At 36.7% G+C, this 26,374-nt stretch overlaps 3 protein-coding genes across 5 annotated transcripts; 1 reads left to right on the top strand and 2 right to left on the bottom strand.

Moving 5' to 3' along the window:
• Nucleotides 1-2,527: 2,527 nt before the first annotated feature.
• On the bottom strand, nucleotides 2,528-11,308 carry LOC130712064 (protein MODIFIER OF SNC1 1). Of its 3 annotated transcripts, none has more exons than XM_057561896.1 (11): nucleotides 11,028-11,308; nucleotides 9,961-10,048; nucleotides 9,583-9,663; nucleotides 9,444-9,488; nucleotides 8,966-9,338; nucleotides 8,353-8,455; nucleotides 7,626-7,697; nucleotides 6,190-7,519; nucleotides 5,598-5,835; nucleotides 2,935-5,517; nucleotides 2,528-2,842 (listed from the first exon to the last, which is right to left on the bottom strand). In XM_057561896.1, the coding sequence occupies exons 2-10, from the start codon at nucleotides 9,990-9,992 to the stop codon at nucleotides 3,037-3,039; spliced, it is 4,755 nt and encodes a 1,584-aa protein (XP_057417879.1). In that variant the 5' UTR covers nucleotides 9,993-10,048; nucleotides 11,028-11,308; the 3' UTR covers nucleotides 2,528-2,842; nucleotides 2,935-3,036. The 3 variants fall into 3 exon arrangements, with proteins under 3 accessions (XP_057417879.1, XP_057417878.1, XP_057417880.1); XM_057561895.1 differs by having other exon boundaries at nucleotides 2,528-2,839; XM_057561897.1 differs by having other exon boundaries at nucleotides 2,528-2,839; nucleotides 6,190-7,501.
• An 8,437-nt stretch (nucleotides 11,309-19,745) lies between these two features.
• Nucleotides 19,746-22,324, top strand: LOC130711224 (probable apyrase 7). Its single transcript, XM_057560747.1, has 2 exons — nucleotides 19,746-21,237; nucleotides 21,757-22,324. The coding sequence occupies exons 1-2, from the start codon at nucleotides 20,103-20,105 to the stop codon at nucleotides 22,305-22,307; spliced, it is 1,686 nt and encodes a 561-aa protein (XP_057416730.1). The 5' UTR covers nucleotides 19,746-20,102; the 3' UTR covers nucleotides 22,308-22,324.
• A 1,439-nt stretch (nucleotides 22,325-23,763) lies between these two features.
• Nucleotides 23,764-24,700, bottom strand: LOC130711225 (uncharacterized). Its single transcript, XM_057560748.1, has 2 exons — nucleotides 24,436-24,700; nucleotides 23,764-24,367 (listed from the first exon to the last, which is right to left on the bottom strand). Exons 1-2 carry the CDS (start codon nucleotides 24,636-24,638, stop codon nucleotides 23,917-23,919), a joined length of 654 nt encoding a protein of 217 aa, XP_057416731.1. The 5' UTR covers nucleotides 24,639-24,700; the 3' UTR covers nucleotides 23,764-23,916.
• Between the last annotated feature and the right edge of the window lie 1,674 nt (nucleotides 24,701-26,374).

Here is a 26,374-nt window from a genome sequence, read left to right as displayed (position 1 = left end):
GACTTAAAAGTCACTTTTAAGGAAAAGTTGGGTCAAACAGATTTCATTAAAAAATCTTTGACTTAAAAGCTACTTATTTTTATGGGTGTTGTCTAAATGACCCATGATAAAGTTTGGGTTAAATAACCCATCATCCAATCAAATTGGAGATAAATGAGTTGGAATTTCTATATTTTATTTATTAATTTATTTCCAACTCATTTATCTTCAATGTGATTGGATGATGGGTTATTTAACCCAAACTTTATCATGGGTCATTTAGACAACCCCATTTTTATGAATTTATTTTTATGAAGAAAATTGCTAAAAGTAACTTTTTAGAAAAAAATATTTTGAGGAGCTTTGAAAAAAAGGAGCTTTTTCAAATCCTTGCATAAGCCCAAATCTTTGAAATAAATGGGCAGATTCTGATCATTGCTATGCTCGTTAAGTATTTGTGATTCTGAATTTTGCTCCCTGTTATCTTGTGATAGAAACTTGCAAGAAATGGAGAAAAGCTTGGCGCTGCCATCTCCACGCCCTCCTTTCTTTCAATCCTAGTAACTGGCTCTGATAGTTAACCCCTAATAGGTTGTAAATATTCATCACTCAAACAATATTGTTTCAATCCAATTAATATTAACCATTCAAACTCAGTGTTGTGCGAGAATATATTAGATCAAAATAAGTTTTGTTGTTGGGTGAAGAAAATAGGGTTTGAAGGTGACGTTGGTTATTATGATGGTTATTGTTGGCCTATTTTTTAAAATTTTGTTAAAAAGTAACATAGATCATTCTATGTTAAATTACTAGTTAAATATTTTAATTAAGCACTAAAATAAATTTAAATTAATTAAAAGAAAAAAGAAAAAATGGAACATGAGACTTTTTTTAAAGAGTTTTACCAAACAACCTTTAACTTAAAAGTAGCTTTTAAGTTATAAAAAAATAAAAATTGACAAACGGCTTCTACTTTTTTTAAAAACTCTTGTTTTTAACTTTGACTTAAAAGTAGCTTTTAAGTCCAAAATAAGTTGGGTCAAACAAAGTATCCAAACCTACCCTTGGACAGACACACATGATTCATAATACTGATTTGAATTGTTACAATTTCCGCTAATTTGCTTGTTTTATACTCCCTCCGTTCCTATTTATCTGTTCAGGAAGAGAAGGTTCACACAAATTAAGTAAAGCAATTAATTGTGTTGATTTTCATAAAAGTATTACTCCCTCTGTCCCTAATTATAAGCTAAAGTTGTAAAAATCACGTTTATTAAGAAAGTCTTAATTGATGCATTGGTTTTTAAAAAGATGGTACAATCTTCTATATTTACCCCTATTTAAGTGGGTAGACTAGGAGGAAAGAGAGTAAAAGTGGGTTTTAATTTCAAAATGTTGGAATTAAAAAACCAATAAATGCAAGGGTAAATATGGAAAAAAATATTAGCTTTTACAACTTTAGCTTATATTTAGTGACAAAACATAAGTCTCAACTTTGACTTATAATTAGGGACGGAGGGAGTATTTGTTTTCCTATATCACCATTTAGAATGTATTTTATCTTTCTTCATTTATTGTTTTTGTAAGGGTATTCCTTGGAAAAACATCAATTAATGTTGTCTTAAAATTCTAAGTGGACAGATATATAAGAACAAAAAAATTTCTTAAAAGTGGACAGTTAATAAGGAACGGAGGGAGTACTCCGTTCCTATTTATCTGTCAAGGAAGAGAATGTTCACATAAATTAAGGAAAGCAATTAATTATGTTGATTTTCATGAAAGTATAATTTATTTTCCTATATCACGCTTTAGAATGTATTTTATCAGTGGACAGATATATAGGAACAATCTTTTTTTTTTCAAAGTGGACAGTTAATAAAGAACGGATGGACTAAACATTGAGTTAACGATCTTGCTGTGGTACCTTACTTCAGGTCAAGGTATTGTACCCTAAATGGGTTAACATAGTAATAAAGACTAATGTATCACATGAGTCAGCAATTGTATTTTCTCAATAATATTACTTAAGAATAATGGCGTCAATTAAATAGGTGTTTAGTCTCTCCCTTGATCGAAATCATGTCGCTAAGACTCAATGTTAGGGTCGAGATTCACTGCAACCTCTGCAAGGTCGTGGTGGACGTCAACAAAGGTCGTCGGGGGATAGCTGAGTTACCCAATGAATGAGAGTACTATTAAGACTAGAATTATAACATTGAGAATTATAAATTCAATTACAACATGTCATTAGTCTATTAAATCACCAAATGTGGGTATCACACCAAAAAAAAATGTGGATATCACATAATTCACCATAAATAAAATATCTTTATTACATCAACCAATTAATATCCATTTTCCTTTGTAACCAAAGATACAACCTATTAATATCCAAAAGTCTCGCACTTAATCAGTTTTAAGTAGAGAGGAACAGAAAAAAAAATCAAAACAAACGAGAAAAAAGCAAAACTATATACATAAATAATAAATTGCTCATTAGCTTAGTTCTGGACAGAACTACTGACTAGTCACACTATCTCAATTGAAGTAATAGAAGTGATCCTGTTAACTCAGGGCAAACACTTGAACATATTTTATATATTTCCAGCAGAAAATACAATGAAAAGTGAGCCGTGGATTGTGGAATGCAAATACATATATTCTCTTTGATGTCCCTAGCAATAGATTCGTTGAAACATGTCAAGTGTTACACACTACCTTTCAGAAATAAAATGCCATCAAATTACTATTTTTTTTAATCAGATACATTAGAAAAATAACAATCAACCACACGGCACTAACCATCAAAACCCCCAGCCCCGCCAAAAAAACGGGGGCACCATCTTCACCGCTCCTAGCCCTGCTGAATATATATACCGACCATCAGAAGATAATTGATTGGACTACATAAAAAAATTGAAATTGAAACGTATCTTCAACCTAGACTGCATATACCTGAAAGCTGATTACGGCAGCACAGTTAATTGATGTGTGGCTTCATATGAAACAGAAAAAAGACCACCTTAAAAAACCTCTTGGAACTGAATGACACACTATCTAATCACCACCCTGGCGTCCATGAGAGTTTCCCCCGTTTCGTCGCGAATGAGTGGGACCTCTCTCCCTAAATCTCCCCCCACCATGGTTACCATCATTAGATCGATCAAAGTTGTCCAACTTGCCGTCATTGTATGGCCCAACAGGGTGATACTCATAATGCAAGTTTGAGCCCTGCCTTTCCCGGTTTGTAGGTTGGTTATGACGTCTGCTATCTTGGGGATGTGATTTCCAATCTCCACGAGATTCATGACCTCTTCCAAACCGATTTTGGTTTCCATTTTTGCCAAACCCTGACGATGGTGGGTGCTGCTGCTCATGCAAAAGATCCGTACTTGCTGGAGCCTGCTCAACCGAGCTACCATATACCAGATTTGGAGAATGGGGGCGCCTTTTGGGTGGAGCATTTTTCTTTTCTCTTTTAGCATCTTGATTCCCAAAATGTGGAGCATCTCGAACCTTACTCTTTTCAGAGACAGATTGATCATGGTGAGGTTGGGCGACATGAGCATTGGAACTCTTGCCACGGCCTGCCGGAAGAGATTCACCATCACTAGTGGAATCCTTTCTGTTAGCTCCAACAACCACTGAGCTGACATTCTGATCATTGTGCCTATTTCCACTCTGATTATTAGATGCTTGAGATTTGGGTTGCCATTGAGACGTCAAGCGTTCCCCAGCACCTCGATTTTCTTTAAGAGCAGCACCAACATCTGGTTGACCATGCACAGAGGACGAGAAGTGTGTTTCAATTTTATCTGTCTCCCAAGTGTTTTTTTTGTGATCCACATCATGATTCACCCCTACTACACCCTTGTGTCCTCTGAAAGGAGCCCGCCTCCCTCTACCTGCTGTTGCTGCATGGTCTTTAATTACAGGAACAGGATCATGAGTCTCAGGATTGTTTGAACCATCAAGATTATTAGAGTCATTAAAATGCATAGTTTGCCCCTTAACAAATTTTATCTCAGACTTCTGATCATCATGATGCTCTGGTTGTTGAACATTTGGTTCAGCATTTGAATCATGGTCCGGTCCATCCTGCATATCATGGACATTAGTTGATTCTGTTTGATTTCGCTGCCGCCATGATCCAAGTGCTTTTCCCTGCTTAGCATGCCTGCCATCTTTATTTTTGGACTCCATTCCTGAACCCACTTTTCCCAAAACAAAATTAGTATGTTGAGCACTGTGGGGGCCCTGCGATCCAGAATCAATTCTTTCAACACTATTATCAGTATGAGCCTGACTGATTGACGAAGCCATCGGTTGTATGCTTCCTTGCTGAGCCATTTCTTTTGCAACAGGCTTTGGAATATATCTCTCTATTTCTGCCCTCTTATTTTTTAAATTATGGACCTGCTGATCACTCTTTACAGGATTAACTGCCTCAATGTTACTTTTCACATTTGATTCATCCATGATCTCAGTCTTGTTCTGTGGCTTAACCGGCGCCCACATCACAGCATCACTACCATGGGATTTCTCTGTTGGTCTATTAGGCTGAGTATTTCGTGGGGTCTTACGAGAGTGCTGTGATTTCCACTGGCTATTCGTTCTAGCATGGGATTCCTCATTTGCTAAATATCTGTGTTGCTCTGAAAACTGATGTGGATCTTTAGACAAGGGTGCTGGCTGAAGTAAGCCCTGATCTGACTCAAACTCAGAAGCCTTGGACTTATCACCTTCTATTGAACTTTTGGAATGATTGGCTTCTTTTGGTACTGTTGCTGATTGTGGTGTGTCAAGAGATGAAGTTCCTTCAACTCTATGTTTGTTTTTGTTATTCCTGTTATTCTTCTTTCTCAAGTTTACTGAAGACTCAACTGCAGCAGGGGGATTGATGGAACCATGGGCACAGGCTGAACCAACTTCATTTGTAACAATGCTAGAAGATAGAGAAACATGAGCCACTGTCTCCTTCTGAACTTTCGGGGCAGTTGAGGTGGTGGAAACAACCTTTTCATTCTGCGTTTTTTCTGAAGGAATATTCTGCTTCTGTTTATAACTTGTTCGCTTCTGCTTTGAGGCAATATTGCTGTTGACCTGTAAAGTAGTTGCATCAGCACTATTAACCTCTTGATGGAGGGTCATTGACTGATTATGATCCAGAACAGGTTCTTTGCGAGAAGTCTTAAGTGATTCTAAAGGTGGCTCACTGGACAAGATTGGAGATTTTTCCACAACATTAGCGCTGGTATCATTAATCTGACAAACAGTATTGGCATTAGAATTTCCACCGACAACTCTGGATTTGCCTGTTGCAATTGCTGTTTCAGAAGGTCGTAATTCCTCTTGCTTATTCTGGATGGAAGAACTTGTAGCATCCTCTTTCTGACTTGACCCGTCCACTGCTTGAGAACGCCTATTTAACTCATCCAATTTTGCAAGTGCTTTAACCTTTTGCTTTCTTATTCGCTCGTCCTCTTCTTCCTGCAGTTGCTTAGTCCGTTGCTTGGCTAACTCTATCATTTTGGCACGCTGTCAAGTTAAAAAAATGCATTATGTAAATTTTAGATGTACTGGTGTCAGCAAGTAATAATCATAGAAAAGGTGCATACCTGTGCGTGGTTTTCAGCAGGATCAGTCCTGGTTTGAGCAGATTCTCCATTGTGCCTTACTTGGTTAACAGATATACAATGGTCACCCACAAGAACATTAGATACTTGCAATAGTGCCCCTGATGAAGCAGAAGAATCTTCAACCAGAGACTTCTTTCTCCAACCATCAGCATCTTGATTGTTTAATCTGCCTTTGTTACGATTATCACCTCTACTTTGCATGCCAACAGCAGTTCGCCTGTAAATAAGCATTTGAATAATTTTCAACAAGATAAATTGTTACAAATATAATATTCTTTACCCAACAACTTAAGCTTTGGGGAAATTGGTTAATTACATAGTATCAAAGCCTCTATGACTGTATAGAGTTCGATCCATATTACCCCCATTTTTCTAATAAAAAAGTTGAATTGCAGTACATGGCATGCGGTCTGTGCATTGTCCACACTTCAAGCCCAAAAGGCTCTTGCGTGAAGGGGCGTGTTAGAAGTATAATATCCTTTACCCAACAGATTAAGCTTTTGGGATAATTGGTCAATTACATAAATGAGCCACCATAATCACAGTCAACATCAAGAAGGTATGGCCATACCTTGGCATGGCTGTTCCAGTGAAAGATGGGGATTCCAAATTCTTTTCCGCACCAGAAACACATACTTCACGATGGGCAGGATTTATGACTTCGGTGGCATGTATTCTTGCAGGTAACACAACATCAGCCCCAACTTCATTTTCTACACGGTTTACCGGAGCATTACGAGCAGGAAATTTATTTCTTTGCTCCTCTTTTATTCTAGCAGATGAATTATCCCTGGCTTTTGCATTCAAACTCTCTATCTTCTGAATCAGACTAGCATCTTTTGCAACAGATTGCCTTGGGGGGATTTCTAGAATATCAGAGGCAACACCATCCAATTTCCTAGCTGAAATCTCATCAGATTTTTTAAGGTTACTTGAACTTTCAGGAACTTTGGCCCTAACAATTGCAGAAGAATTCAATACTTGATTGTCTGAAGTCTGAGAAGAAACTTCTTCACCGTGAGCACTGGTCCTCAAATCCAACTCATTCTTTCTTTTATTTGATCTCTGCTCATTGTCCCAAACTGTCATTCTTGGTCGGTCTTTGGCATCCACATATGATGCATTGATCGACTTTGAGTCCTCCCAATTTGTTGGTTCATTATTTGCATCTGACTCATGTTGCTTAAGAAGAACTCTGTAAGGTCCAGAAGTATCAGGAAGATGGCTGGATTCCACTTGCTCTGATGCCACTTGCTCCCCAGCATTACTATATCCACCAGATCTGCCTTGCGAATTGCCAGGCTCAGGGGGGTTTTGATTTGAGTATCTGTTATAAACGGGGGGTCCAGAGGCCATTCCCATGAAAGGAGCATCTCGTTCATTTGAATTGCAGTAGCTCATTGGAGGACTGTAATATCCCTCATATGCCACCGAACCAGGATAGAAGCCTGGTCTGATAGGCATGCCTGGGCGAATATAGGCATCAGACATATGAGGCCTATAGACTTCTCCATTCTTATGGGGCCCTCTTGGTCCAGTCCCAGGAGGGGGAACCAAGGGTGGGTTGGCAATAGCATTAGGGGGCATATGTGGACGATAATACGGAAATGGTTCAATTGGAAAGCCACCTGGAGGAACAGGATTTCCAAATGGAGGACCACTAGGAGGACCCCTGAACCAAACACAGCTTTGAGGGTTATTTACTGGAGGACCATGCCAACCATCAAAGTGCTGAGGAGGGAAACCAGCATTAGGGTAAGGCTGGGAATTTCCCTGCCATTTCTCCATGCTAGGTCTCACACCATCATCGTTGTGAGCCTGAGAATCTCTTCTCCAAGAATTTACAGTTCCGCCCTTAATACTTGCATTTGTAGAAACATCATCTGTCATATCAGCAACACCTGATGTCATTATCGATGATTGAATGCAAAATCTTAGAAGAAAAAAATAAACAGGATAAAAATTGAGCAGACACATCAGTATAAAGGCAAGAGCATGCATACATACCACCAACGGAGGTCTCATTTATCTCTCTCCCGAGTCCAGAAGATGAGCCAGGGCGAGCATGAGAAATGTGGTCTGCCAATGGTTGATAAAAATAACTTATTCCAAAAAAAAATATTGTAGAACCAAGCAGTATACTTCATAAAACTAATGGAACTTCTACAATGTATGTTTTAAGATAAAAACAAACAGTGTTGCAGTATAACTATTCAACAACAATGATAAAACTACTACAACCATCTTTTTCCCATTTTAAGACTCTTGCAGGCTTGCACAGTCAACACCTGTATAAGATGAATAACACTATAGCGAAACTTGTACGAAACACTCGATACAACATATTATGGTAACTAAAAAAAGAAACTTCCTAAATCTAAGCAACTCCTCCTGTAATCCATTTCCAACATTAGACTAATAGTACTTCTTTGAGACTATATAGCAACTCCAATTATAAAACTTTCACATAAGATGTGCGGCCCTTGTACAACGCATGGTGAAGTATTGTGGCTCCAAGTGTGTAAAAGGGACAATTGATATTATTATTGAACAACTTAAGTACAAAATCCTAGAACTTCAGTCAAAAACATTTTACTGATAGTGACCCCTACTAAATGATAAATCCGTTGAAATGTGAAAAAAACAACCGTAAAATGCACGTATTTTGTCAGTAACAAAATAGATACCAGTTTTAACTAAGTAATCACCATTATAAATGTACAAATTATAATACCTTGCACCTCAGAATTCAGGCCAGGCTTGTCCTTCTCAGTACCAAGGGTGGGAAAGTCTCCAGAGCTCAGAGAAAATTCAGAATTCTTGAGTTGTGCAACTCCCTGCATTTGTACAAAAAGTGGCTGGTATCAACAGCAAGGATAGCAATGTATGCAAAACATAGACAACCAAAGGTAGGTGGGCATTAAGAATATAAGTACAATGTCACACTCAGATATATTATCTACTTAGAAGTTAGACAGCATCCCTAAAAGGGTAAAACTAGTATATAGATGAGATGTTTGGAATTTCAACACCAAAGGTCTTGATTAGTAAACCATAGTCCAAGAAAGTAGCCCTTACCACACAATATCAAACTATTGCTACAAATGTGCGTTAGCAAAAAATTCCATGCCCAGTAATCAGGTGAACACTATCCTAACCAACATAAAATTGGTGAAGCAGTATAAAATTCTTCACTTCAGTAAAATAATTCCAATGTAAATTATTGTCAGCTTAAACACTTGATGAAATCAGCCCATGAACCACTATCAGAAAATTAACCCAACAACCTTCAAAAGTAACTAGTAGTAGTACTAGATTTTCTAATACAAATAATAACAGAAACCTACCAGTTTTTCTGAGGTCCTAGCAGCATTCCAAGCACCTGAGTTTTCAATTAAGGGTTCAGCAAATCGAGACAGCTGTGAGCTACCAGGTCTTGTTTCTGCACTGCGAGGACGCAATGGTGCCAGCGAAGAATTGGTTGTTGGCAGTGCTCCAGATGCTGATGAAGGCCGAGAATTTGACCCCCATGCATTTGTGCTGGGCTCAAGAGCCCTATCACTACCAGCAGTAGAAGGTCGTGTTCCACTTCCACCAGATGATGGACGGGCACTGAGGTGGCTGGGCGAATTAGGACCACCATCAGTATTTGGGGACAGAGAAGAACCCCATGCATTTGATGCAGAAGAGGATGATCTACTACCCCAGCTGAGTGTACCCCTAATCAAAATACAGACCAGGCAAGCATAAAAATTCGAGAACTAGGAAAAGAAAGGAAGCAGCAGAGAAGGGTATATCATTCATGTCGATAAAATATTCACTCACTTGGGAACAATCTCCACATTTGGGTCCAGACCATGATTTTCTAACCTGATTACAAACAAGAGGGAAAATTTGCAGATGGTTAACCAACCATTTTAGTAAACTAAGAAGAGGAAGGGTTCAGCCAGAAACCAAATAATACCTCTGACTAGGTAAGTTGATAGGTTTTGGAACTGCAACTTTTCCTAACACAGTCATACCACTTCTCCTGGAAGAGGCCCATCTGCACCAGCATTAGCAACATTAATTTCAAATTTTTAGCCACTTAATTTAGCTCTAAGTCAAACACACATTGGGGGAGACCATAACTTGAAACATCAATTGGAAGACAAGCGGTTACAACTGACCAATGGAACAATATTAATAAATTCTCCACAAAAATTAAGTATCACTGTGATCTGTGCATTCCAAAGCACAAATTTGGATTTTGAATAAATGACAGGAAAGAACTTCATGCACATTATCCAAAGCCCTCTAGTCCACTATTAGTACCTTCCGATGCACACAAATCAAAACATACCTTCGCTCCCCACTCAACATGCTTGAAGTCATAGCCTCGTTGCCTCCACACGGTCATTCAAGCCAATTGAAAGGCCTGAAAAGAGGGACTGAGAGAAAAATAATACAATTAATAGATATATTGCATTGCAAGAAACTTAACACATGCTACAGGCATACAGTCTAAAAAATTAAATTTGTACTTATAATGTTATAATTGAAACTGCAGATATAAAATATAATTCTTTCTTAAATCTTAAGGGAGCACCAGGATTAACATAAACTGGTAATTCAGGATTCAATAGCAATTTCTCAATATGCCATCTTATTATTGACACCTAAAATCTTAACTCTTACACATGAGTAAGGAGTGAAGAAACTTATAATTCTAACAAACTTTAGTTCTGATTTGAGGCTGCTATAGTGCCTATTCATACAAACTACTAGGTATCTTCATTATTCTCTCCATTTCATGTCTACCAAAATACTAAACATAGCGCAAAGTTCAACTGCTCTTAGGTCTCACTGGCCAAGATTATTGACTTACATGACATAATATCTAAGTTTGTCCATTCCCCTCATGCAGTCATTCTCTAATTAAATGTTTCTATTTCTAGTAAACGATGCAACTATGTTCAAATATATCAAAACTCAAGTAACGGTCCGAACTTCATGCAACGATTCAGCCGATAACAATGACCTATCACTATATTAGAACCAGCTCACTAACACAGCAAATAAATCTAGGTATAACCCTAACAGTCACAACGCGCACATATTCAAGAACCATTAACATTCAGTTCCACTAAAACCAATCAATTAAAACATGTAACAGTGTAGTGATCTTATCATCAAACTCCAGATCCAAAATCACAGGCAACAAACACAAATCTCCAAAATCTACACTACACCGGTCAGTTTTCATCACGAACAACATTTAACAACTAGTGCGACATGTTAAAATCGTAGAGCAGTTAAATAATGTCAGTTCTAAAAATTTTCCCCCTCGCGATGGATTTGAATTTCCTTCGGTTTCCCGGAAAATCAATCGCGGATGAAATACAGTGAAGAGAGTGTGCGAAAGTGTACCAGAAATAACTGTGTAACGTGTTGCTCGTGGAAACTGGAAACCCTAGAAGAGTAAATTGCAGAAAGCTGCGAAGAAAAGAGGAGAGGGAAAAACGAAAAGCGATGAAGAGTGCAGAGGAATTTTGTGGAAGGTGGTGAGTGAGGTTAGAGAATGGAGATCTGTGGGCGTTGGAGGCGGTGGGTTTCGGATCGAAGAGGAAGAAGGAAGAAAGGTGAGAGAGAGAGATGCGAGAGAGAGATGAATGAGTCGGGGGAACGTAACCAGTTGAGTCATCACCCGTGAGAAACTTGTTTATTCATAATAAAGGCCCACCCTAGAAAATTAAGGCTTACACGTTATGTCGAATTTATGCGACGTTTTATTTTATTCAAATAAAAGATAAACATTACTATTTCTTTATCTTTAATAGCATCTGCAAAAGATAAATAATCTAATAATGCTGAGTTGTTTGTTATCCATTTGTTGATTTATGCATGTTGCTAAATTCATAATTAATTTATTATTAATCCGTAGGAAAAAAAATTGCGGCAGTGCGCAATGGTGAACCGTATTTGTTCATTGTGCTTAGTGATCAAAGGTCACACAACCATCCAAAGTAGCATGAATGTTCATGGTTTAATCGCATTGCATATTCCTATATATTTCCATCACATTCTTAATTAAATTCTTACAACTTTTTTAAAAGTATTTTCACTTTTAATTTTTTGTAATTAGAGCCTTTATAAGTTTAAAAAATCTATCAAGTTTCAAAAAAATAAAGTTTAAAAAATCTATTAAGTTATGCCGATATAATAGTCACAATTGTGGTCCCCTAGAATAGCTCAAGTGGTATGAGCTGAGAGACATATGGATAAGGTAGGGGGTGGTCCAAGGATCAATTCCTGGCGGGTGCAATTTATCTTTCCGATGTACCAAAAAAAATAGTCACAATTGTGGAAATGTTTTAGACGACAAAATATTTTGATGTGTCTAAGTGGTAGTGAATAATTTAAGAGAGATCATTTGAATTCAAATATGGGTTTCAAATACACTCTTAGAGGAATCATTCGGCTTTTATGCATCTCCATTATGATTGTTATTTTTACGTAGTGGCACGTCACATGTGTTAGCGTGGTGGGGAAATGGCGAATACCTGACGGAAAGGATGGCAACCATGAAATTGGAGGATTGGGAAAAGCATTCAGGTGTCATTTGATTGGTGAGAGGGGCGGCGTTGAACTACTTTCTCGTGGAGGCCAACCTGGGGAACGAGATATGTAATTCAAAATTTGAAAATTCAGAAAGTTGAACCAACAAATTGGATGGGGAAACTCGAAAGGAGCCAGGCCGGCGAATAGAGGGACGCCACACGAAAATGTTTTGGAGAAGGAGAATGAAGGAGAGGGCGACACGTAGTCAGGGAAAGGAGGGAAGCAAGTAGAGGAAGTCACCTAGAAAATCCACTAATTGTGAGAATGCACCAGAGAAGAAAATGTCGTCCCAGGTGATGACACATCAACAAGTGGTTCTCATAATCCTTATTCTTTTAATATATATATATTGATATTGATATGCGGTAATAGATTTACATAAAAGACAATAAAATAAAAGTCAAGTCATATATAAATTAACATCGTGTTGGAAACATTACAATACTCAACATTGAAATATAAATATAAAGTAGCTTATTAATCAAAATAATTCATAAGATAGAATCATAATTTAATCCTAATTCATAAAGTTGCTAAATCATCCACACTTAATCTTTGGGAACAAAGTAGCTTCTTAATCTTCACCTGCAAGTATTAAAAAGAACATATAGATAACACAATATATAAACTACCTGTAGGAAATGTTAGTAATTTTGATAACAACTTATGGAGTCTCCGAGGACAAAGTAGCTTCTTAATTCTTTAAAACTGGTGGCTTAATGCCTGAGGCTTTCACTATTGTGGAATATGCATGGAGTCTGCATTGGGGGCATTATGCAGCCTAATCCACATAAGTAGAGAGGATGTTTCTGCAACTAGAACTAGTTTCACCAAAGGGTTTAGCAATAGCAAGCAACATTATCATTGCACCAAGTTTCACCTTCCCTTCATAAATTCTAACTACAAAAACTTATAAGTTGTTGCACAAGAACAAATAATAAAGTGAACAAGAGTTTGTCACAAGAATCAAGGGAATCTGATGCAGTAATCCATTTCAGATGTAAATGCCCCAGTGCACCTCCGCTGAGCCATATAATCTTTACTTCCAAATGCATCAGTGTACCAAATATGTAGGTTACTAGCCTCTTAGTTATTCAAGGGATTTGTGAAGATTTAGAAAAGATTTAGATAACAAGGGATTGTTACTTGATGTACAAGTTTATTTATTAGTATAAATAGACTAGTTGAGGCTCTTGTTAGGTGCCTCATGTCTCCTTTTCTCTTTTAAACCTTATTTTAGTTATTTTAATTTTCTCATGCCTTGCTAAACTTTTCCGTTAGTCATAGGTTCTTAATTTTCAAATGTTTGCACACCTGATATTCAGTTTTTAATAGTAATTCGTCTTTTTTATTCAAAGTTGATTTATGATATGTACTGATGCTTGAATATGTTTTTTTGTTCATGACATCTGAATTTGAAGTTGTATTTAATTCTAATTTCCTTATTTAAGCGAGTGAATCAATTGAAGCAATTGTGAATGTTGTTCTTAAAAGTATGTAAATCTCTAACACCGATTGGTTGTTAGCTTTGGGGATCTTGATTCTTTAGACTGTTCTTGTACTTCGAGGGGGCGATGTTTCTTTCTTCACTTGAACAAATTGAATTCTATGCGATTGTTCTGTAGAGGATCGAGGCTTGAATGATTAATTGAATTAATCTCTTGTGATCGATGAAGGTATGCTACTTGACTATTATAACCTGAAGGCTAACGTTTTTCTCATATGATAGTTCAATCTTTTATTTTCCTGCTTGATAATCAATCAATCAACCCATTTTACTTGCTTTTGTCTCTAGATTCGATTTATAATTCACTTTGGTTCTGGAGAGAACGATCATAGTGTTACACCTTGTATCACGCTAATCGGTTTTGTTGCAGGATTATTTTGACACGCACTCGCGACAATACCTTCATCAAATTGGCGCTGTTGTCGAGGATTTCGATGATTTTTTAATTGTTTTTAGAGTATTTTTTAATTTTTTGTTTTATTTATTTTATTTTACTTTATCATTTTATTTTTCATTTTTATTTAAAAAAAAAAGAGAAAAAAAACAAAACAAAAAGAAAAGAGGAACCACGTTATACATCATTTGAATTTCTTTCAATTATTAGATTGTAGGTTATTTTTCTTTTATGTCTTCTATATCTATCTCATATCTTTTATTCATATCTATTTTCTTCTAATTCTCTTTCCTATCATCTATTTTTATATCACTATTTTTTTTTATATCTTTTCTTTAATTCCATAGAAGATATGATATAGAGTTAAAGAAAAGATATAGAAAAAAAAATCGTGATATAAAAATAGAGGATAGGAAAGAGAATTAGAAGATAATTGATAGGAATAAAAGATATGAGATACATATAGAAGATATAAAAGAAAAACAAAAATTCAAATGGTGTGTATCAGTGGTTCCTCTTTCTTTTCTTTTGTTTTTTTTTTCTCTTTTGTTTCTTTTTTAAATAAAAATGAAAAATAAAAAAGAATAATAAAGTAAAATAAATAAAACAAAAAAACGAAAAAATACTCTAAAAACAATTAATAATCACCGAAGTCCACGCTAACAGCATTAATTTGACGAATGCACTATCGCGGTGCGTGTCAAAGTAATCCTAGCTACAACAAAACTGATTAGTGTAGTACAAGGGGTAACGCCATGATCGTTCTCTCCAGGATCAAACTGGATTATAAACCGAATTTTGAGACGAAAGCAAGTAAAAGAGGTTGATTGATTGATTATCAAGCAGAAAAATAAAAGATTGAACTATCAGATGAGAAAAACGTTACTACGTTAGCCTTCAAGTTATAATAGTTAAGTGCAACATACCTTTATCGATCACAAAGATTAATTCAATCAATCATTAAAGCCTAGAAACTCAACTCACAATCTGAGTTGGAATCCTACATCGTCTACCGGACAATTGCCCATAATTAGATTTGTTCAAGTGAAGAAAGAAACATCGCCCCCTCGAAGTACAAGAACAATCTAAAGAGTCAAGATCCTCAATGTAGTTCTTTGCTAGCTTTGGATCTATCAGACTCTCAAATTCCATATTATCAAGTGCATACCTTAGCAAGGTCGAGCCTGGAAAACAAGGTAGCATGCACCTTTAGTTCTGACCTGAGATTATGGGAATATTATAGTTTGGTTTAGGTGAAGATATAGAATTTTCCAAGTTTATATAATCCTAAGTATAGCTTTTCAACCATACAATTATCTTCATGAATGCATGCATGTTTTATTAATTTATTTAAGTACACTAATTGATGATCAACTGTCCACAGAAACTTTCATTTCCATAAATTTAAATAGCAAAAATAAATTCAGTTGCCTCCTCCTTCTTCTTTCTTATTAGGTTGAGGGAAGAAAATGACACATTTGTTATCTTGTTAAATTATAAGAAATAAAGTGCAAATAGAAAACAGAGAAGAATGTGAATTGATTCAATAGCAGATAAATTAAACTGTAATAAAGGAGTTTCCCCGGCTTTATACACATGCTGATTGCTGATGGAGTAGAATTGTTGCAGTAAAATTGCTTTTATCCTACTATTGCTATGAATTAGTTAGTAACTTCCTTAGTTATTGAAGCTGGGCCATCAGCTGAATTAGCTGAGATGGTCAATAATAAGTAGCCTAGAAGGTTATGATGCAAAGCATGGAGCAACACATACTATTAGACTAAAACATTTTGCTCTTGGATGATGTTGTGAAATTTAGTAGTGAGGTCTCACAATTGATTAGTGTAGGATGATGTTGTGAAATTTAGTTGTGAAGTCTCACAATTGATTTTATCCACCATAGAAACTAGGATTTGTAGCATAATCCCAAAAAAAAATTGATTTCAACAGGGGAGAATCAATTATACACTTAAAAATGTGAAGCAAAACATGCTCATTCTACGTGTCATTGCTCATTTAAAGAATTCTTCATAACATGGAGATAAGTTATTCCTCGATCTGCACCGGCAGCAACTTTAACACAGTTTTCCAGTCAAGCACTGGCCTATGTTCCCCTGCAAATTTCACTTCTAGTTAGCAGGTTAAACTGAATCAAAAATATCACAAAACAACATTTCAGCACTCAGAACTAGCCTTACCTTGAAGATGAAAATAAAAGGTATTGTTGGGGACATATATATTCATACATAAGCAGTCTTCTGTTATCTGAAATGCAGTATCCCACTAAGGAAACCAAATAGCGATGATGTATGCGACTAATGATTTCCACTTCAGCTTTGAATTCTCTCTCACCCTGACCTCCTTCCATTTTAAGCTGTTTAACTGCCACCTCTCTTTGATGAGGAAGATATCCTTTATACACAGAACCAAAGACACCCTCACCCAATAGATTTGAAGTTGAAAACTTATTTGTGGCATTGATTAGTTCTTCATATCTGCCCTTGAATTGCCTAGTCCTGATGGTGATTGTGTATACACATTATCACTGCCAGAACCTCTTTGTATAAGAGGAGTAGAAGAGTGTTTTAAAAAAAGGACAAATTTGGACAAAGTTACAAACTTGAATTGCTTAGTAGCTTTGATTTTGCAAAAAAGATGTTTTTTTATTGTAAATTTCAGACTTTCATAGCCAAGGGCATGCCAAATTGGCTCAACAAGCCTAATTTATGAACCAGAAATAATGAGGGTAAAGTGTTATTAAATTTCAAAAGCAACAAAGTACCAAATAAAAATAGTGAGGACAATTGGTCTGTCTAAACCCACTCATTAAATAATCCCAAGTGAACAATTGTAAATAAGTGTATTGAAAGTTATTCTCACTTCTTTCTTGAATTTAATGCCAGTGTTTACAAGTTACAAGTTCACCTAATTCATGTGATAAGCAGAGAGGGGATGACAAGACATCACCACCATTTTCAGACACCCTTTATTAAATCTTATATACAAAATAAAATGAAGTTCTTAAACAAGTTTCATTCACATTCCACAACAAGGGGAAATAGAGTAAAAAGAAGAGAGACAGAAGAAAAGAAAATCAACAACTAGACATTTAACTTTGCAGATTTTAAAGCCTCTGTCACATATCCAAACATAAAACCATAAAAGGCTCACTATATATACTGACAATCTCTTTCAAAAATATTTACTGACCAAATTAGTGCTAAACTTGTATCATATTTAACACAGCAAAACATCACAGCTTTCTAATTCTAAGCAAGAAACTTTCCTAACAGAAATCATGCTATGCATAATACAAACACTAAAGGCCAAAATTTATTGATGCCAAAACACTAGAACAAATAACCAACTCTCCCTTATCCATAGTTGTAGCCTGATCATAATGACCAATAAAAATCTGAAAACCATTCTGACCCTTTTCCTTAGGCTGAGTTTTTGCCCTGTTAGCTTGACCAATAACTGAGAAAGTCTTGTTACAAATTTGACCCTGATCATGTTCTTCTGCAGTAGCTTTTATTCCACCCACTTGCATTGGTTTGTTGTTACCATAATGATGCTGCAGCTGATCTGGGGCTGGCATATTAGACCCAAAATTGGACTGAAATGAGCCCTTCTGATTACCCACCATGGCAAGTGATTTCTGTTCAATTCTACGCTTCTTGAATGGCAGCACCAAATCAACATGATCACTATCACTAGCATGCTTCACTTCATCTCCAAGATTCTTCCCTTTTGCCATCAACATGAGAGTATATGCAGCTTCTTGCATGAGCGAATCAACTTCAAACCCTTGTTCCAAACCCTTGTCCCTTCTGCGGCTTCTTTTACCAGTGGCACACCGTCCCCAAGGAGATTCAGAAGAATCGAAGGATGTGGGGGTTTCAGTTCCCTTCCTGACACTTTCAGGGTGAACCCTCATGTGACCAAACAAGGACTTGTCGGAAGAGAATGTTTTTCCGCAAATGTAACAAGAGGGTTTTGTATTTCTAACCTTGTGATGTTGCGTTTTGGAGATGGAGTGCATTCTCATGTGTCCACCCAGAGATTTTGCAGAGGTAAACCCTTGATTGCAAACATGGCACACATTGTTGTTGTTGATGGGTGCTGCTTTTGGAGAGGGACCTATGATCTTGATGCGTAATCCCTGTGAAACATTTGCACTCTGGCTGGTGTTGCTGTTGGTGTCTCTAGCAAAAGAGTTTGAGCTGCCATGATCGTTGTTGTTCTTGTGATGCCAGTTCCATGAGGAGGGCCAGTGAAACAGAGCATCTTTACCTTCCTCCATTGGAGATTCCAGTTCAGAGAGACGAACTTTCTTGTGTTCTACTTCGATTATCAGAGTAGATTGAAAACAAAGAGCCTGAGAGAGATCAATGATCGAGTAACTTAGTCACCAAGGATCTCACTCTGTTTTTGGTAACACGGACAAGAGTAAATGAAGCTTAATAATCCCCTAATAATAAAATAAAATCAAATCAAATCTTTCCAAAATCATATCACCTCAGGCATTAACGGATACATCTATAGATTATAAACATAAATATTGAACTGAGTTTTTTAAACCTAATTTAATTGATGAAAATTCACTTTAATGATAATAATTAAAATCACAAAAATTATTTGAATACATAACAAACAATTTTAAGGAGATTGATAAATGTTGAGGCTATTATTTTTGGGCATTTTTATTTTATTTTTCATTTCTAGTAGTTTGGGCATTATTTTAGTTTTCAAGTTCTATTAGTTATGGTATTTTTGGTTGTTTGAATATTATAATGTAGAGAAAACCCACAAAATAAAAAAACACACAACTACGGACAATTATTTGTCCACACCTCATCTATGAGGTGGAAAGAGGTGGAGGATGAGAGAGATAGGAAGAAAAGAAAAAATAAGAGAGAGAAAGTATAAGATATGATAGATGATAAGAGGAGAGAGATAGAAATAAAAATAGGTGAAAATGAAGTGTATAACATATGAGGTGTGTATATATCATTATCCCACAACTACTCTTCACATTTTTTCCTCCATTAGACCTTTACCCTTGCATCTCCGCCATTTGAACCACTTTCCGATGACGTTCTTGGGTCTTCTAATGACTATTTAAACGTCCTTCAATCTTTCCATCCTTTTTTTCCTCCCCTCCTTCCACCTACACATCTTCAATGTAGCTGCTAAGCGCTATATTGCTATACTGGATTTTTTGTCGGACACTCCGCTATATGAGATTGACAAGCCTAATTTTATCTCTTTATCACTACCACATTTGAGAGTATTTTCTTTTTAGCGTTAGATCAACGGAAACGTCATTTCATGTTTCACAATGCACTAACAGAAAAGTTAGAATTTGTCATGTTAGGTTTAACATGGATAGAACACGTTAACTTCAACGTGAATTCACATTGAGTTTAACGAAAATCCAAACACACACTTAACCATATATTTGTGGTCACAATATCATTTCATTCAAAATCAATCTTCTTTCATTCCATTCTATATTTCACCAAATGAGAGGTGATAGATTTCACCACATTCTTTTTGTTTTTCTCTTTTACAGAATTTATCAATTATCATACTAAAATACCTACAAAATATAATCAATTTTCTCACTTGTTTGTTCTTTCCTCTTTCTTTCTCTCCTTAACCCAAGTGAAGACAAGTACTTCAGTGAATCTGAGCCCTTCCCGTAGAACAACGGAATCTTCATGTGTTTCTCTCAGATTCAGATCATCGCGGATCAAAGTAGCAGCAGCAGCTTCTTATCTACTAGTATTTTGATTTGAACCTGGCGAACCAGTTCAAACCCGGTAATTTCATCTCCCCTTGTTCGTAACAATCATAAACTCCAGTTCGTAAATCTGTACTTTGCTTGTCAAGTACACGTTATGCTACCCTCAAATCAATCCCAAAATTGGAAGAAAACGTGATTATTCATTCCTATTAGATCATCACATCATTTTTTCCAATGGAAGTCCCCAAATCCCCTTCCAAAGATAAGCGATTCGCCAAGCATAAATCGCTTTTCAAAATCGCTGCAATCTCTCTTATCATAATGACGCTCTTATCACTGGGTTTCTACCTCGAATCAGATCATTCTACACTCAATGCGTCGTCGTATTACACGGTGGTTATCGATTGCGGAAGCACGGGAACACGGGTGAATGTATATGAGTGGAGGAGGATGGTAGGGGGTGTAATGAGTAAACCGAACTTGCCAATTTTGCTGCATTCTTATCCTGATAGCGCAACAAACAGTTCGCGCTCGCGTTCGAAAGCCTCTTGTCAATATCACTGTATGCAAACTGAACCGGGGTTAGACAAAATGGCTAATGATTCATTAGGGGTTAGACAAGCTTTGGAGCCTTTGATTGTGTGGGCTGAACATCTGGTGCCGCGTGAATTGCGCAGTGAGACTCCGATTTTTGTTCTGGCTACTGCTGGGATGAGGAGGCTGAGGAGTGTTGATGCGGGTCGTGTGTTGGGGGATGTCGAGGCTGTGCTGAAGGAGCACTCTTTTATGTTTAGTAAGAGATGGATTAGGGTTTTGACTGGGAGGGAGGAAGCTTATTATGGTTGGCTGGCTTTGAACTACAAAATGGGCAGCTTTGATCATGATACTGGGGCTCCTACTTTGGGACTTGTTGATTTGGGTGGCTCGTCGTTGCAGGTTGTGATGGAGATAGATGGTCAGCAGGATGATGTGCACGCGATGAGATCAGAGCTTAGTACGGTTGAACATCGGATTTTGGCATACTCACTGCCTGCATTTGGTTTGAATGAAGCATTTGATAGGACGGTTCTAATGCTCAGAAACAATCAGAGTGTGGAAAGAACCAGGAGTGTGCCTGAACTCAGACATCCTTGTTTGATGTCTACTTTAGTACAGAATTATACCTGCTATTATTGCTCTGGATTTGATGTCGCTTATCAGAAAAATGATAGCCAACCCCAGAAAACTGGACTTCATTCTTTACGTCTAATTGGAGAACCGGATTGGGAGCAATGCAGAGAACTAGCTATTGCTGCTGCTATGAACTTGAGCAATTATGGTGTTTCACATCCGGCAGTTCACAAAAATTGCCAAGCTAATTCATTTTCAGGTATTGTTACGTGTATAATCCTTTGTCTGGTTTGTAGTTTCTTTCTTAATTTAGTTTCACCTTAATTTTTAGAACATAACTTTTGCCCTAGAGCCTTCGTTAAGTCTATAGAACATTTAGGATAAATTAAAATTGTGATATTGATTTCAGCACAGCAAATCCTGGCTGAAATGTCTAGTGGCTACTGGCTATATATAGTTAATGCTCACCCCCAGGCTCCAAAGTACTTGCTAAAAAATCATCAACCTAAACAACAAAAAAAGCTACAATGAAACTTCATCCCATTCCATCTATGAAAATTTGATACTAAAAAATCTACTTCTTAAATGTTGATTATATGAAACTATTACTTTCGAGTTTTGATGATTAGCATATATTCTGCGTTTTCTTTCTGGCATGGGTGGCTTTGACACAACTCCAGCTCCCAGGCAAAAGAGCATGGAAGAGGCAGAGATTGTTGTGAATTTTGTTTCTATGATTGATGGAGGAACTTACTCTATTTCATTGTGTACCCTGCAGGCACTGGTATACTTAATTTAACAGCTGTTATGCTCCCAATCAAGCAGTTTCATGCTTTATCTGGTTTCTTTGTTGTCTATAATAAGCTAAATTTGAGCCCCAAAGCCAACTTAACAACGGTCTGGGAGTCAGGCAAGGAAATATGTTCAAATTTATGGGCCGGCTTGAGCAGTATTTCAGACAATCCAAATTATGCTGGACAATTTTGTTTCCAGGTGGCTTATATGGCATCATTGATTGAGTATGGTCTATGTCTCGGTGATGTAGAAATGGTATTTGGTCCTGGTGATGTTTCCTGGACACTAGGAGCAGCATTGATTGAAGGGAAATTTCTGTGGTTAAATACAACAAGCCTCAAAGCCCAGACTATCATTTCAACTTTAAAGAATGTCAAGGTCATGTCTTCCTCAACTTTTCTTTTTGCTGTACTTCTATTGCTTTTATTTATTGTGTATTTTAGTCAAATCAAGCTACCAATGCCAAGCAGGAGGGCTTCTACTCCTAGCCTAACTTTGCCATCTTGTACTCTCACAAGACGCCGATCTAATTAATATTTTTGTGTTATTGATTCTTTGCCTAAATTCATTTCCGAAGGACATGATACTGAAGGTCTTAGAAGTTAATGCTTATTTACTTGCTCGCTCAAATTTTTCAAAACATACACCAGTAGAAAACTTGCTTGTATCCCCAAGTTTTGGCTCCAATTTAACTAATATGACTGAAAAATAGTTGGGGGATTTTCATGTATTGCTGCTGCATTTTTTTCCAGTAGAACTAGCTGCTGCTTTTTCAATTGATATATTCTGAAGGAAAATATATGGTCCCTAAAAGGCATCCAAGTCACCTTGGGGAATTCCTGAGCTTGAGAAGTTGAATATGTGTCATAGTATCTCAACATTTAACATTGATTCAGTCCTTGTACAACTTAATATTTGATATTAGTAACTTATCCTGTTACTGTTATTGTTTGAACATCAAACATATAAGAAAAAGGGTCTTATGTTTTGAACTTCAAAAGGCTATTAGTAATATTCAGTATTATTGATTGATTACTATAGCTTTTCTTGGTTCCTTTATCTGATTTTTCCTTCACTCATTGTTTTATTTTGTTTTTCCTTGTTTGTTACGGGTTTGCTGGTGGATCCTGCTGTAGTGGAAGATAGCTGACCCCTTTAGTCCATAGACTAGTTAGAGTTGGCTTTAGAGCAAAGTTGAATGGAAGATATAAAGATGAAGAAACTTACACCTTGTGATCAGTTGATTGTAGTTGAAGAATTTAAACTAATCCATTATGAATGAAATGATGCATGACTATATTATGTGTATCTCATATTTATGTATTGGCCCAACCTTTTTTCCATCAAACACATTATTACTTCACTTTGATTGTTTCACATTCTTGCGAAGATCTTTTGTACTAAAATAACACTGCTCGTCTGCTCAACTATAAATAGATGACAACTTTCTTTTTTTCACACTCGATTACTTGATTTTCGTAGTACTTTTTATTTTTAATACATTCACAAAGCTGCTTTCTGCTGATATCAATTTCCGTAGTTAGTGGAGAGTCCTATTTTTTTACAAAGCCGGAAGGGTATGCATTTGCCTCACTCACTCTGAATCAAACTCGTCCTTAATTTTACGAGGCAACACGGTAGCGGAAATTATATTTGGCACAATAACATTTGTGCACACCCTGCGCGAATGACTGAGATCTGTTGATTTTCAACATCTAATAATCATCTTAACAAACTTCAATCCATGATTTCCGCTAAAGATCAAATGTCATTGTTCGTTCCGGTTATGCAGCAAAATGGTCGTGCCATTTAGCACCTCTCATACGGTAATGCCATCGAGGCCACATCTAGTCTGCACTAGTTCCTGATCCTGCTTGAAATTAGGCTTCTTAGTACTTATATCTTCCCATATCTTCCAATATGTAGAATTTGATTAGTAATAGAGTTTGATGTCTTACTCGTTCCACATGATCATATCAAAGGACTCACATGAAAAATGCAAACCAAGTTATTATACACACAAGTCAATATGTTACAGAACAGTCACATAATAATATACACAATAGATCAATTGGGAAAGGAGTAGTACTAGTCCTGCTCCTTGAACATTTTACATGAACCTGTACATCCAGCCAATCCAACTTCAATACACTGCAACACCACCCACCCCACACCCCAATTCAGGAGCATCAATATCAACCCAAACCTCATTCCTCCGCTTACCAATCCGTAGCGGCGGTTTGTACTGCGCAATCGAGTAACCCCCTAAGCTTTCCGACGAAATCGAATGAGCCCATGGAGAATTACTCAAACTGTTAGCAAGCCTTTTCGCCTCTTTAACAACCCTCTCATCCTTAGCAAATCCATTGAACTTCCTCACTGCAACACAGTGAGAGCTGAACTCATACGGCTCGATATCGAGTTCCGGCAGCGGAAGCGGCGGCACGGCCTGAAAATTAACCGGCAAGTAGAGACTCACATAGTATCCTTGCGATTGTAAGGGTCCAGCTCCGGCGACCAGGGTTGTCAAAATTGGAATAGTCATCGGAATCCGAGAGAAATTGAGGTTGGCACCTTGTGTGAACTGGAACAATCTGCGAAGATGATAACAAATTAGGTGTTGAAATTGAAGAAATTGGAGGGAGGGAATGGTGATTTATACCTGTGGAAGCCATTCCAGGTGGCTTTCTCGAAGGAGATTATGTCAACGGCGGGAGCGGACATCCAGACGGAGCTCCGGTAGAGTCTGATCTCGAAATCGGAGTCGGAGTGGACCACCGTGTACGACGGGGTTTCCGGCGTACAGTGAACCATGACCAAACACATCAAGTTAACCGCCACGATCAGTGTCCCGTTCTTCTTCATCGCCGTTTCCTATTCTGCTTGTATCAATAGCTCTGTCGTTTATAGAAGCCCAACGGCGTTCCCTTTTTTATTTTTGTTCAATGAGTTCCCGTTTATTTTAAACAAAAACAAAAAGTAACAATATTAGTCCTATCTCCTGTTTAATATTTACTAGGATATAGCCCGTTACCCGTGCATCACGGGAATTTTATTCAACAATTCATTCAGATTAATTATGTGATGAACACATGAGTTATATAATTACTGATGTCGGATCAAATAAATTAACAATCATTTTTATCCATCGCTGATGACATTATCTATTTATTATAGATGACATTGTACCCTTACTTTTTGTGTAATATTTATCAAAGGTATTTCACTTAATAATTTTTTTAGATTTTGAATTTGACAAATTCAACAAATTAATTAACCAACACTTTGCAGTTTGGTCACATGGTCTTTGTCTTCAAGAAACTTGTTCACAATTTTGAATCATAAATTTAGGGAAAACAAATTGACTCAAGGGCAAATCTAGTGTTATAAATCTAATCGTTATGGGGACCGAACCCAATTTGTGAATCCAATGTAAGAAGTCTCTTACTCAAGATAAAAAAAAGGGTAGGGGAAGCCATTCGCATGAGGAACAATTTATTATCCACATATTTGAGATTTCTCTAAATTCACTAAACAATCTCTTACTTTTTTTGAAAATAAAAATATATATAAATAGTTTTAAGAACCAACCCCTCTCAATATGGACAGGAATATCTCTTATATAAGATATTTTCTCGTCTATAGCTCTAATAAAATAAATAGATAAAAAAATATTTTGCAATGCATTTGAAAGAACTATAAACATATTATAGCTTAAATTAAAAAAATTGCAAATTTTTCAGAATTATAAGGCCATGGTCCAATTTTTATATTTTTAATAGCTTGAATTGATGAAATTCTTATAGGTGTTATACTTTAGAAGAAGAAAAAATGACAAAGACGTGAAGAATTGACTGCTACAAATAGTTTCTTCTCTTTCTCTCAATATGGGATCCCATACATGTTTAGAGATCATACCCTCATTTAGTTGTCCACCGTGAATTTGGTATGCTTTTCTAGAGGAATATAGTTTGGGTGGAGTGTATTCAAATGAAAGGAAGACATGAAGGATGAGACAAAGAGAGTGAAAGAAGGGCATTTATGTCTACTAAAATATTTTTCCTCCAATTTCCTCCACTTTTGGAGGGGAGACAAAATTGAGATATGAGGGGTTTTGGTCCCCATCCCATCCCCTCCTGAAAATTGAACCAAACACAACAAAATTTAAAAAACTCCTCCCCTCCCCTCCCCTCCAACCAAACACTATGTTACTAATTCCTAGGATTCTTATATCTTGGATTTCTAAAGCATTTGGTATATCAGATGTGCAAAATTATAAGCTTTTCTCCCAATTTGTCTTGAAGGAAATAAATTGAAACCACTTCCTTAAATCAAGACATTCTACAAAGCTAACACACGAAATATATAATATTCAAAAAAACCAGCACTAATAGACTCATAGACATCCCTGTAAGCAATGATCTCACTGACTCACTGTCAAATTATAACACAGTTTATTGATAATGCATAGCTACATAATACACTCTGGAAAGTTAAGACTAAAAAGCTAATAGAAAACAGAAAAATAAAAAGAGAAAGCCATAAGCTTTATTCTATCTATCTTTCTAAGGAGAAAAAAGTAACATAAGTATTGGTTGTAT

Source organism: Lotus japonicus, chromosome 4, assembly GCF_012489685.1.
Source record: "Lotus japonicus ecotype B-129 chromosome 4, LjGifu_v1.2".
In the NCBI taxonomy this organism is placed as follows: Eukaryota; Viridiplantae; Streptophyta; class Magnoliopsida; order Fabales; family Fabaceae; genus Lotus; species Lotus japonicus.
Note: the sequence above shows the minus strand (reverse complement) of the source record. Positions and strands in the feature narration are given on the sequence as shown.